General features: G+C 37.8%; 1 protein-coding gene across 2 annotated transcripts in view; it reads left to right on the top strand.

The window, feature by feature from the left end:
* Positions 1 to 13,960, top strand: part of KITLG (KIT ligand) — a 55,326-nt gene that overhangs the window by 22,262 nt on the left and 19,104 nt on the right. For both annotated transcript variants that reach the window (XM_083366383.1, XM_083366382.1), the window contains exon 2: positions 7,806 to 7,919. In XM_083366383.1, coding sequence (XP_083222509.1) covers positions 7,806 to 7,919 — 114 coding nt within the window. The remainder of the gene's footprint in view (positions 1 to 7,805; positions 7,920 to 13,960) is intronic.

The following is a 13,960-nucleotide window of genomic DNA, read 5'->3' as shown; positions in this document are numbered from 1 at the left end:
TTCAGTTATTGTAGTTGTGCTGTACATAAGTTGGTTTGTTTTTTGCAGTGATCTGGTGTTTGCATTTGATATTACATTATTGGCATTTTTAATGTTTGTGCTTGCTGTTTTGGGGAACAAGCTTCAATACAGACACTCTTATTCTGTTATTTTTGTGTTGTACTAGATGCTCGGTGACTTTGTTTAAGTTCTTCTACCTCTTTAGAGAGTTTTGTTCTTTCTAAGGCAGAGGAAAGGTTTTTTTGTTCTGCTAAAGAGATATAAATTGTTGTTTTCTTAGTTTAACATGTACTGTAGATATGAATAAATATGATACTGGAATATTAATGTGTTAATGGCAAGAAGTGGGGATTAAGGAAGACATCCTTAATGCAGAGGTTCCCAGCCTTTTGGGCACCAGGTTACATGGAGATAAGTTTTTCTGCAGCCTAGAGGAGATATGGTTTTGTGTGCTGCCTGCATCCTGTGGATGGGGCTTTCCTTGTTTGTGTGGACCACTTGCTGGCATGCCATGGTCCGGTATTGGTCCATGGACTGGGGGTTGGGGACCCCTGCCTTAGAGGATGTTGCAATTAAGTTATTTAGATCAAACTTGGGAACATGAAGTTTCTCCTACAAAAGATCTATTGCTGTAATCTGAATCTCCTAATTAGATGCACATTAGGGTTCTTCTAGGATTCTCTCATCAAGTGTCCTAATAAAATATGTACTTGTTTGGATCTTTTCTGCATACACAGCTGGGAAGAAATGCTATTTCTGTCACTATTGATGAGAAAAACAATTTTAAATGCACAGTAATAAAAACAATACTCTCAGGCAAAACAATACATCACTATTATTTGTAAAACATTTACAAATTCTAAAATTTGTAACTATAATTTATTATTGGGGCATTTTCTTAATTTTATGGAGGGAGGAAATAAGAGGAATTATGTTGGAGACAAAATGTGATATATCTATATATCTATATTTATAATGTCTATATATCTGTAACAGCTATATCTATTCACCAAAAGAGTAATGACAACATCTGTTGTTTATCGATGATATCAGTATAACCCACCAGAATTTCTGTGATAATAATGATAATGGAACAGTTGCTAGTTTAAGATGCTTTAGCATCTTATCTGTTCCAACATTTAAAACAACAGTTTCTTCTTAATTTCACACATCCTTGTTGAAAACATATTCCAAAACTATTAGCAGTGTAAAATTTGGCATAGTTTCCTGGCAACTTTAGAAGCAAAGAACTTTTAACTAGATTAAATTTATGGAAGACGTCTTGTGTTTTCTTTTCTGACATATCAGTTATCTTTCAGAGATGTTTGTTTCTTTCAACACACCATTTTCTTGGGTTCACTCAAATTACATCCAGGATGTTTAGGATTGCCACAGAGCAGGGTTGTATGGAACTATGTTTTGATTTTTTTCCCCCTCTGTTCTTCTGCTCCACAATGCATTGAGTGTTTTCCATTTAATGTCACACCAGGGACAAAAGTCATTTACTTGTGTACGCAAGTACTTCCTGATATTTCTGTGAAGCTTATTCCTATGAAGCAAATTGCCTAACAAATACAATATATTGCCTGGAGGATTCACAGACTAGATAACAGTCATCTGTCAAGCTGCCTGCGGCTGCGCATACACACTCAGCCAGAGCTGTCAAAAGGGTTGCCACCAGCTGGAAAAGAGGCTCGGCTGACAGCTCCCGGCTGTCAGAGCTGCCGACAGCGGATTGGTCGGAGCCACGCGGCGGGAGAATGCTATGTTATGATTGGTTGTTTGCTTGTCAAAGTTAGTCGGTGCTCCCTCCAAATAAAGGTTCGAGAAACGTGCCTGCTTTCTCGTGGTCATTATTTCACTACAAACCAGAAACACTGAATCAACAAGAGGATATGTTGCAGTTGGAGAAGAGACTGATCTCAGTTTTTTAATATAATTATTATATAGTTGATTATGGCTGAATAAAAACCAGTATGGTGTAAGGATAAAGAGTTAAAGGACTGTCTTCAGTAGTCTTTACACCAATCACTGTCTGTAAAACAGCTGTAAAACAGAATCTGTAGAACAAAGTGCAAGGTGCTTCTGGTGCTTCTCCATTTCTATGAGCCTCTGTTATCCTGCTGCTGCTTCTTTTGTAGTAGCTATGCCCATATACAGTAGTTGATGGGCATAATTTCCCAGTGGAGAGCAAGTTGACTCCCTTGGCTTTAACCATTCAAAAACCTTTGAAAACTGAGTTACTGCAAAGGCCTTGTGAGGTTAACTGCCAAGAGTTCCACTGATGGTTCCAGGTAGAAATAAATAAATGTGAACCTTGCGAGATGGCATTCCCTTGTCGCCAGATCTCTAAACTTGTTGGAGACTGTTGTTTTATCCTCACCTTGTGAGAAGCATATAGCTGGACTACTTGTGGATCAGCTGTGGTGATGCAGTGGTCAGAATGTAGTATTGCCAGCTAATTCTGCCAACTGTCAGGAGTTCGATCCTGACTGGCTCAAGATTGACTCAGCCTTCCATCCTTCCGAGGTTGGTAAAATGAGGACCCAGATTGTTGGGAGCAATATGCTGACTCTGTAAACCACTTAGAACCTTGCGAGATAGTTTAGACAAGAAGCATACCCAGAAATAATAGGTATAAGTATTTCTTTATTGTAATATTACATTAAGGGAATCTTGCAAGTCTGAAAGTTTATCTCAGGTATACAGTATATTGATAAATATTGATAGTGAGATGGGTGGCATATAAAATAAAAAAATAAAAAATCTCTCCTGCCTTGCCTTTACAGTTCAAGAAACAAGGGAGGCTCCCTTCTGAAACTTTGCTACACCTCCATTCCTTCCATGGACTCAGCAGTTGTTTGTCTGACCATTGCCTAATCTGTGGCTCTTGTTCCCTTGTCTCCCCAGGTCATTCCACATATCTTTACAATGAACATGTAAGCTGTCTTTAACTTTTGGAGAAAAGATGGGATATCAGACTATATATGATGTCCTGTTGCCTGGAGGCGGTCCGGGTCTGTATGGGGAGGAACAGGCTTCGACTCAACCCTGACAAGACTGAGTGGCTGTGTGTGCCGGCGTCTCGGGAAATTCAGAATATTCCATTGCTAATTATGGGGGGTGAGATATTACCCCCCCATAGATAGGGCTCGTAACTTGGGTGTCCTCCTAGATTCACAGCTCTCCTTGGATGATCATATAGGAGCTGTGACTAGGGGGGCCTTCGCTCAGGTTCGCCTGGTGCATCAGTTGCGGCCCTATCTAGACCGGGATGCCTTGCGCACAGTCACTCATGCACTCGTGACCTCCCGTTTGGACCACTGCAATGCTCTCTACATGGGGCTGCCCTTGAGGACTACTCGGAGGCTCCAGCTGGTGCAGAATGCAGCCGCGCGAGTGGTGGTGGTGGTTTCCCGATACTCCCATGTAACACCTCTACTCCGTGAGCTGCATTGTCTTCCGGTTGTCCTCCGGGTAAGATTCAAGGTGCTGGTTACAACCTATAAAGCCCTAAATGGCATGGGTCCGGGTTACTTACGGGAGCATCTGCTGCCGGCATCAACTTCCCTTCATCCAGTGCGCTCCCACAGAGAGGGCCTCCTTAGGGTGCCGTCGGTCAAAGAGTGTCGACTGGCGGCCCCCAGGGGGAGGGCGTTCTCTGTGGGCGCGCCAGACCTTTGGAACCGTTTACCGGTGGAGCTCCAGATGGCTCCTGACCTTCGCTCCTTCCGACGTGACCTAAAAACATATTTATTTGAACAAGCCAGCCTGGTCTGATGGGTTTAGAGGTATTTTAACATTTTGTATTAATTTATTTAATTGGGCTACTGTATTTAATATTTCTTTTAATTTTTATATATTGTATTTTATTGTATTGCCCTGTACACCGCCCTGAGTCCTTCGGGAGAAGGGCGGTATAAAAATTAAATTATTATTATTATTATTATTATTATTATTATTATTATTATTATTATTATTATTATTATTATTATTATTATTATTATTATTATTATTTAGGCAGTTAAATTATGGCCTGACTCTAACCTGAATTAAGGGATTGCAGGGTCATAAATAATGAGTTTATTGTTCCTGTATATGAATTTTCTGTTTAAAATACAGAAAGAAAACCACATATAGCACAGTGACATACAGTATGTCATGGTAGCATCCTAAAAAAGCATCTCATTGCTCCTGATATTCTTCTTTTAAATCTTTAATATTAACAGAATATCATTTTTAATTGAGAGAGAGAGAGATCAGTACAAAGATTATTTTACTAGGTATTAAAATTTATACATCACTCTAGCACTTGCTGCATCCAAACAGAACTATTTAGGGCAGCTGGAATCAATCCGATGAAAGTTAGTATAATAAAGCATTACAAAACACTGCCAATATTTGAAAATATTTAAACTCTAGCAAAGATTTAAAAAATGGTATTATAATATATAACCATATAGAATATCTTTGTTTTGCTATGATAGAAATAGATTTATAGAATGTCTTCTGATATGGCATATTCTTATACAGGGCATATAAATGAACATGAAAAGCATTTTTTGAATTGCTGTACTCCTTGAATTTGTGTAGAATATGATATCCCTTGATCTAAATATGGGGTATAGCCATAATCCTCAAGTATGAGAAAGAGAAGAAAACAGTTTAGATATTAAAGGAAATTCCTAATTACTTGGGAAGCTAAGCAATATATCTTCAATATGTTCTACACATAATAAGCAAAATATGTTTAATATGGTAAATGTCATTTTATGATAAAGATTTTGATTTTACCTTAAAGCTGTCATTTTAAACTATAGAACTGATATTTTTCTTCTCTACCACTTCATTTATTGTTGAGTAAAAGAGGAAAGTAGACTTTTCATAAAGAGCACACAAAAGCTTAATATAACTTCTGGTGATTTGTAAAATGTTTCCTCTTTAGTTTATGAAGATTGAGGTAAATTAACCCTCATTGAATTAAATCAGACTTTATATTTGAATGGACATGCATAAGATCCAATGATCAGATGACAGATGCATGGTTTTTTTGATAATTTTCTAAGATGATGAAAATTAAGTATAGAAGATGAACTTTTAAAAAAAGAACGTAAGAAGTGGGCAAGGAAGAATTTAAAGGAGCATCATGACAGTGTGGTCTTTCTATGTACATTGCAACATCAAACACATGCTCCAGAAAGACATAGCTTGAAATGCAACATTGCTTAGGTCATTGTTCAGTCCCCATGAAAGCTGTGAAAACCTGTGGATGCCACTGCATGAAAAAAAAATATATGAAGCAATGCCCAAGCAGCCTAGTCACTGGACTTTTCTGGATACAAAAACTACAAGATGGCTTTATGTTTTAGCTATGCCAGGTGTAAGCAGTTAGATCTTCCTGAATTCTGGTATGTTCTTGTCCTTTGACACTTCTGGAACTGTTCAAAGAGGTAGTTCTTGAATATTTAATGATGGGTCAAGTTATGATGGCGTAGGAAAAAGTGATTTATGGCCTGTCCTCACGCTTATGACTTTTGCACCATCCCATATTCACATGAACAAAACATCAATTGGGAAAGCTGGATTTGCTTAATGACCATGTGATTTGCTTAATGACTTTGGTAAAAATGGTCATAAAATTGGGTCTGGTTACATGATGACTCACTTTATGACCATCTCAAATTCTGGTCCCAATTGTGGTCAAAGGTTGAGGACTACCTGTAATATGCAAACCTACTACTTTTTATCAGCTGTGCTTTTTTCTGAATCTGAAAAATGTTCTGAAATATAAACCATGTAGTCAATGGCAGATTATTAGGCTTAGGTGCCAGGTTTATCTGTTAAAGTTCACTTGATGTGGTTGCCTATATGCTGTGTGATAACCACTTATATTTGAAGTGAAGTTTTTGTAGAGTACTTATCACATAGAAAATAGAGTTCAGTAGCTTAATGACCTGGAGATTATGTTTGTGTCAGTGGTTTGAGTCCTAGCACCACATGGTGGGATGAGTTCCCTTCACCCACCACATGGTGGGGTGAGCTCCCTTCACTTGCCTCACCTCGAGTTATGACCACAATTGGGACCAGGATTTGGGATGGTACCTAGCAGTTCAAAAGCAAGTTATATGTGAGTAGATAAATAGTACCACTTTGGTGGGAAGATATGCCAGCACTTTGTGCAGATGGTCAAAATCCTGCTAGCATTGGATCTTCCTGATTGTGATGCCCATTTGTGAGGTGGCTTTGGTGACAGGAGAAGGCCCCTGATAACACTACAGAATACCGTTTGTCTTTCTTTCTGGTGCAGAGCTGGAAAGCGCACAATCAAAGCACAGTATCAAAATCTAATTATAAATCTAGTCGTATAAGTATTCCATGATAAACTTTGATTACACTTTTTTTCCATCTGTCTCAATTCTACTCTTGACATATTGCATATAGACATTATTCTGCAGAGATTCCAACTGAGTCCCAATCTAGTACTCTATCTTAAAATTTGTGTCTTTTAATTTATTTTAAGCCTTTTTCTACTCTGTTTGGGGTCACAGAAAATTTGCCTCTTGATACTAAATTTCAGCAGAATGGGCTTTATTTTAAAATTCTTTGTTTGGTGTGTTTGGACAAAGTTTAAGCAATAAATAGGTACTTTATGCATTTGATTTCTTTCTACAAACTCTCAGAAAAGCTTAAGGTGTTAATTTTGCCACATAGCATCTCCCAGGAGGAAAAGTCTAGTTATTATAGATGACCATGTTCTTACCTGTTATATAACTCCTACCATTTAGCTTAATTGAATAAATAATCCTGTATTATGTTATGAATTACTGATAAACCTCCATAGTCCATTTCTGTTAGAGTGGGAATTATGTAAACACGTACTGTATGTGGCCAATTAACATGGATATTTATGTACTGTATCTATTTCTACTGTCTTCATAATGAGCTATGGTGGGGCAGTGTTGGAATGCAGTATTGCAGGCTTACTCTGCCTACTGCCAGCAGTTCAATCCTCACCAGCTCAAGGTTGACACAGCCTTCCATCCTTCCGAGGTTGGTAAAATGAGGAACCAGATTACTGAGGACAATATACTGACTGTAATCTGCTTACAGAGGGCTGTAAAGCACTGTGAAGCGGTATATAAGTGCTATTGCTAATGCAAGCAGTGCAAACACCTTACAGTGCTGATAAAAAAATTTATTATTACAAAAATGAAAAGAAGCTAGTTATTTTGATTTTTTCCCAACTAATTTTTGAATGTATTCCCTGCACTTTTTTTCCTAATTGTGCAATTTGCTTTTTTAGACAGGGCAGTCAAAATCATAGGCATTATTCTAATTTCAACCTTATCCCAGGTTCCTGTGGAGGCACTAAAGTATGGTCCCTTGGTAATTTCCTGATAATTCCATGTTTGGAATTTGCCTTTAATTTAAGCCATAGCACAACAAAACAAGATATGTTTTTAAGACAAGTCTTTCCCAATCCATTATTATCAGAATCTATGGGGAAAGGGTATATTTTCCTTTTTTTTCCTGAGGTGATGGCAATGTTGATAGATTGAAGACATGATGAAAGTTTTAAAGAGACCACTTTTAAAGTTACCACATTTCCTTTGGAAGCTTGCTTTGGTTTCTGAAACTATTGCCATCTAAGTCCACTTGTTATTTAACACTTTATAACTTAAGAAAATGGTTTTATTTAAAGAGCCAAAAAGGAAAAAAAAATCTCTGAAATGTATTTATATGTAGTTATCATGTAATTTGTCTTTACTATATTCACCAGTTTCTCTCTCTCTCTCTCTCCTCAGACTTGGATTATCACTTGCTTTTATCTTCAATTGCTCCTACTTTATCCTCTTGTTAAAGCCCAACGTCCCTGTGGGAATCCGGTGACAGATGATGTAAATGAAATTGCAGTACTGGTAAGTGGTTTCTTTCCAAATTTCTCACTAAACACTGCATGAGATGAAAAGAGATATGCTTGGCAGAAACATGGAAACTCTTTTTTTTGGCTTGTTTTAATTATTAGTTTTCTGTTTATTTTTATCTTTTTAGTGTAAAAAAAAACTAATAAAATTCTTATTTTTAAAAAAAAAAACAATGGAGAAAGGGCCCTGAAAATCATTATAAAATACATGGGTTTGTTTGAAACCATAAAATAGCTATAGTGTTTCCCAAGGACACTTGTTTTGCCTGCCTATGAATTCGCTTCTTAAATCTGTGGTAGGGCCATTACTAAATTCTCTTCAACTCTAAAATATAAGGAACATTTTCTATGCTTTTAATCATTGGGGGTAAATATATATGTGTGTGTGCCTATCTTAAATAATACAATGAAGACACTGAAAATAGAAATGTCCCTTAGAGAATATTCATGGCATAAATTGGAACCGGAATCTGGATTATTGTGCAATCCTCCTGGATTCACGGCTGAATTTGGAGGATCATCTAACTGCTGTGACCAGGGGGGCCTTTGCACAGGTTCTCCTGGTGTGCCAGTTGCACCTCTTTTTGGACCGAGATGCCCTATGCACGGTCACTCATGCCCTTGTCACTTGTCGCCTGGATTACTGCAATGCTCTCTACATGGGGCTGCCCTTGAGGTGCACCTGGAGGCTTCAACTGGTGCAAAATGAGGCCGTGCGGGTGCTTATGGGAGTATCTCGATACTCCCATGTTACACCACTCCTGCGCGAGCTGCATTGGCTTCCGGTTGCCCTCCGGGTGCGATTCAAGGTGCTGGTAATTACCTTTAAAGCCTGACATGGCTTAGGCCCGGGGTACTTGCAAGACCACCTGCTGCCAATGTCCACTTCCCATCGCCTGGTTCGCTCCCACAGAGCCGGCCTCCTCAGGGTAGCATCGGCCAGGCAATGCTGGGTGGTGACCCCCAGGGGGATAGCCTTCTCTGTGGATGAGCCGACCCTCTGGAATGAATTGCCTCCTTCGATCCTTCTGCCGTGACCTGAAGACATGGTTGTTCCAACAAGCGGGCCTGGACTGATCATGGTTTTTAAATTTGGTATTTATCGGCTTAAATTGTCCTTTATTTCTTTATTTATTGTTTAATTCTTTTTAATCTTTGTATTCTATGTTTTTTAATTTTTTATTGTTGTGAGCTGCCCTGAGTCCTTAGGGAGAAGAGTGGCATATAAATTTAATAAATAATAATAATAATAAACTAGTCATTAAGCAAAACCATGTGACTGTTTTGCTTAATTATTGCAATCTCAGCACTCTGTCATTAAGCAATTTCTTGCATCATTAAGTGGACAGTCTCAGGTAAGGAAACACTGGAAGGCTCTAACAATGAAAATCCTCTGCAAGTTAGATTTTCAATGCCAAAGAAGAGAGACATTGATGTACTGCCTGACCCAAGCCTTCCTTACATTACTTCTACCTCTCTGCTGCGGTATCTGCTTAAATCAAGCATGCAACTCCTTAGGAACAAGGTGTTTGTGCTGCCTTGAGGGGACGAGGGGGAGAGGGCCCAGTGCAACTAAAAATCCTCCCCGCTGAAATCCAAACAGAAAACATTGACTTTCTGCGGAAGCCGTCATGGGAGATTGTGGGGCACTTGGGAACCTCTCATAAGTGTGAATGGATTGAGAAATGCCCACGTGATGGAGGGAGAGTGGTGCAATGTTTTGCAATGGTCAGAATTGCTTTAAGACCCTTTCTGAGGCCCTTGTAACTTTAAACTCTCAAATGACCCGTCATAAGTTGAGAACTACCTGTATGAAACTCATCTTCTGTAATTTAGCTTCCTTCCCTTTCTGGGCCATTTCTTATAGCCAATGCCAATATTTTTTTGCTTCATAAAAGATTGTACACTTTCATCCAAGGTTATAAGTGGATGGAATGAGTTGGGGCTGGAGAATATATTGTGATCATTATTTTCTGCTAAATGCTACCTTGGGAGTTGTTGCTCTAAGAAAAGGCAGAGGAATGGAACAACCTTACAAAGCATGACTTTCAGCATGCATTGTGAACGATATGCATATGCAAATGGCATATGAAGGAAAGTCAACATCATTGAACATAGGCAGTATAGACTCAGTGAAATATTGATGCAACTTCCAGTACTTAGGTCATACATTATGCAAGCACAGCCAGTTACCTTTTTTCTTGGCATGCTGTCAGTCCCTTTCTTGTCAGAAAAAGTCATCGAAAGATGTGATACTTTTTTACAGAAGTTGTTTCATTCCTGCAGCAGTCAAGACCCAACAAGCCAAAGCAGATCAACTTGTCTTAGGCTGTGACCTGCTAAAGATTTGATCCTTCCTTTCATTACATGCTTTCCTCAACCCATCAGTTTCGAAGCAGTTCACAAATCCAAGTTTCAGCAACTCCTAGCAAGCTGTCTTTCCCATCAGATAGCATAAATATGAATATGTAATATGAATGTGCAGATCCATCAACTGAAAATAATTAATTGATTGGAATTTTAAAACGTTCCTTTTGCATTTTGTGGCATGTAAATAATGCTAGTTTAACTATCAACTGCTTCTTATTAGAAGGAATGGTATCTTATAAGGCTCTTCTAGAGCTTTGCCATTATTTAAGCTAAAAAGTTGGCAGGCATCTTATGGCATTGGAAGACACAATGAAACATAAATATATTTTGTCATTATTAATAAAATAATCAGTTCACTTTGAGTTTAAAGCAGAGCATGCACTGCTGTCAGCAAAAGTAGGGCAAAAAGATTAAAAAAAACTAGTAAAAATTGCGATGGGGAAAAGATTAGAGGATTAGAAAGAGTATGGGACTAGGAAATTCAAACATGATATTTCTACAATTTGTCATTAAATCCTAGCATGATGCCTCTGAATTTTGCAAATGAAATAAAAATGGATGTCACAGCAAATATACTGCTATAGTTCAGTCAGTATTTACATAAGTAATTCTAATTTCATGAAATTTTCTCTGAATAAGACAGCATGTCTTTTCAAAAATCTAAATTTATTGCAAGGCTTCAGCTATGTAATATCAGTCTCTCTCTCCTCTCCTCCTCTTTAGTAGTTATTAAAATGTTCATACTCCTTGAATTTGTAATCTTGGCTACTTAAGTTTTTTTAAGCTGTGCATGAAAAGAGCGTAACAGGCTTTGATGCCAGTAAAGTAGGTTATATACATAATGCATGTCAATTCTTGTTGTGCTTCTCGATCTGGAACAGATTTAATCTTCACTGACCTTCTTTAAAGAAATACATGGTTGCTGACATTGTACAGCATCTAATCACTCTGAAGATACTGAATAAAGAAAACAGGAATTTTTCTTTTGCTTAAAGTGTGGCTGATGTTGGACCTGACTAAGGGTCCCAAATGTTGTCTGAATCTGGATGATTATTTTGACCATCCCACCATCCTTTTGCCTCTCCTCCTGAAATCTATATGAGGAAAGGGGTTTCTTCCAAATCTAAAAGATGGTTTTGAAGTTGCCTCAAAATCCTGGCTATTTCCAGAGCTGTGAACCATAGTTTTCTTATTTGGGGAAAAAAGAAATTACATTTGGTGCAAGATTTCACAAATGATTGTATGATATTATTGAGGCTACAAGTCAAATGTGGATGGGACCCGGGACTAATTTGGATGGAATGAGTTTCAGAAAGTAAAGCAATGAAATCTGGATCAAGTCAGCATGTGTTTCGTGTAAAAAAGAAGGGAAAGGAAAAGCATCTATACAATGCCTATGCTATATATATATCATACAATTTGTTCTTGAGTCAAAAAGATATAATACAGAATTATTTAGGAACTGAAAACTAATGCAAGATGCCCTTTTATTTTAATGTAAAACTTTCCTCTCTTTCCTTCTCTCCCTCTACTGGAAAGGGAGTTGATCTAAAAGCAAACATTGTGCTGAGTAGACCTACTTTGGGACTTACATTGGCAACTTACATAATCATTGATATACCTGAATTTACTTTAGTTCAACTAAGTCTGAATATAATTTAGTATTTGATTTTGCATTAAAGTCACATGCAGATTCTGAATGTGCTTTTGATAAATTATTCTACATGTATCCATTTCTAAATGAATTAAAATGGATTAGTTAAAATGGAACATGAAATGATTAAGAATATCACTACTTTTTTTAAAAGAGATTTTATTAGTTTTTTCCCCCCTTACATACATATGTTAGTTTTTCAACCAGGGTATAGTACGGGTTCAAAAGCGCTAATACATAGTCAAGTCCTAATCTTTGGTTCTTTCCTCTAGCCATTTGTAGAATGACTCCCAGGTTTGGTAGTACCGTATTCTGTTTCTTCTTAATCTTTCAATCTCATAGTTAATCTGTCCGTTCCAATATTTTTTTAATTACTCCTTCCTCTGGTGGTATTCGTTCATTTTTCCAGTATTGCGCGAAGGTTATTCTTGCTGCTGTTGTAATGTGTAGAACCAAATATAAAGTTTGTTTATTAATCTTTTCTGGTATCATACCTAACAGAAAAAGTTCAGGATTAAATTCTACATGTTCACCCAACATTTTTTTCTAACCAGGCATCTTATTTTTTTTCCAATAAGCCTTTGCTTTACCACATGTTCACCAGATATGATAATACGTGCCTGAGTTATGTTTACATTTCCAACATCTGTCTGGCATATTTTTAAACATTTTTGCTAATCTTGCTGGTGGCAAGGGCCATCTATAAAACATTTTATATAGATTTTCTCTATACAAAATTGACACTGTCAATTTATAATTTCTTTCCCATAATTTTTGCCATTTTTCTAGTTCTATATTACAACCAAAGTTTTTCGCCCACCTTGTCATTGTTTCTTTAGTTTGTTCACTTTCCATCTCCAAAATTAACAAAAAATTATACATTTTCTTAATTAGTTTCTCATCAGAGGTTAACAATATCTTATCAAATACAGTTTGTTCTTTACAAAACCCATACAGTTTCAGATCTTTTTCATATCTATTTTGCATTTGTAGCTGTGCCCACCATGACAGGTTGATACCGTGATTTTCCAGTCCTTGTCTTGATTTTAATGTCCCACCAGTATTCAGAATATCTCTATATGTCCAATTTTTTTCAAAGTCTACCAAGTTTGGATGTGAGAAAGCTTCCATCATTGATAGCCACCCTGGAATTTTTACATATATTTTAGTTTTAGTTTTTTCCCATACTGTTATCAAAGCATTTCTAATATAGTGATTTTGGAAATACTTATGAATTTTATTTTTCCCATACCACAAAAAAGCGTGCCACCCCAATTGTATATCGTGTCCCTCCAAATATAACAAACTTTTATTCCTGAGAGTTATCCATTCTTTCACCTATGTTAATACAGATGCTTGATAGTACAAAGCCCACTCAGGTAGCCCAAAACCTCTGTTTTCCTTAGCATCTTGCAACGTTTTCATCTTTATTCTAGCTTTCTTTTCTTGCCAAACAAACTTCGAAATTAATGAATTTAAATCTTGGAAGATTTTTTTCTCAAGTTTTATTGGAATTGTTTGAAATAAAAATAAAATCTTTGGCAATATATTCATTTTAACTGTAGCAATTCTTCCTAGTACTGGCAGTTTAGACCAGGGGTGTCAAACTCAATTTCATTGAGGGCCGCATCAGCATTGCGGTTGCCCTCAGGGGGCCGGGTGGGTGTGGCCAGGGTGGGCGTGGCCTACTGGTTGGGCGTGGCTAGAGTGCGTATGACCTACTGGGTGGGCATGGCCAGCTCTACATCATTCGCATCAAGGGTGCCTATGGGGGCCTGGGCAGGAGTGGGACAGATCTGAGGGTTTCTGGCAGAAGGAGGGTCTCTGGGCCAGGGCCAAGGCAGTGGGGGCCGTTCCCTCACTGTTTCCAGGATGGCTTTGCAGGCCGCATGAAACCACTTCGCAGGCCGGATCTGGCCCCCGGGCCTTGTGTTTGAAATGTCTGGTTTAGACTTTTACAAGTCTAATTTTATTTGTTTCAATAGCCTTATATAGTTGTCTTCTTTTATTGT

Source organism: Vipera ursinii, assembly GCF_947247035.1.
Source record: "Vipera ursinii genome assembly, chromosome: 6".
In the NCBI taxonomy this organism is placed as follows: domain Eukaryota; kingdom Metazoa; phylum Chordata; class Lepidosauria; order Squamata; family Viperidae; genus Vipera; species Vipera ursinii.
Note: the sequence above shows the minus strand (reverse complement) of the source record. Positions and strands in the feature narration are given on the sequence as shown.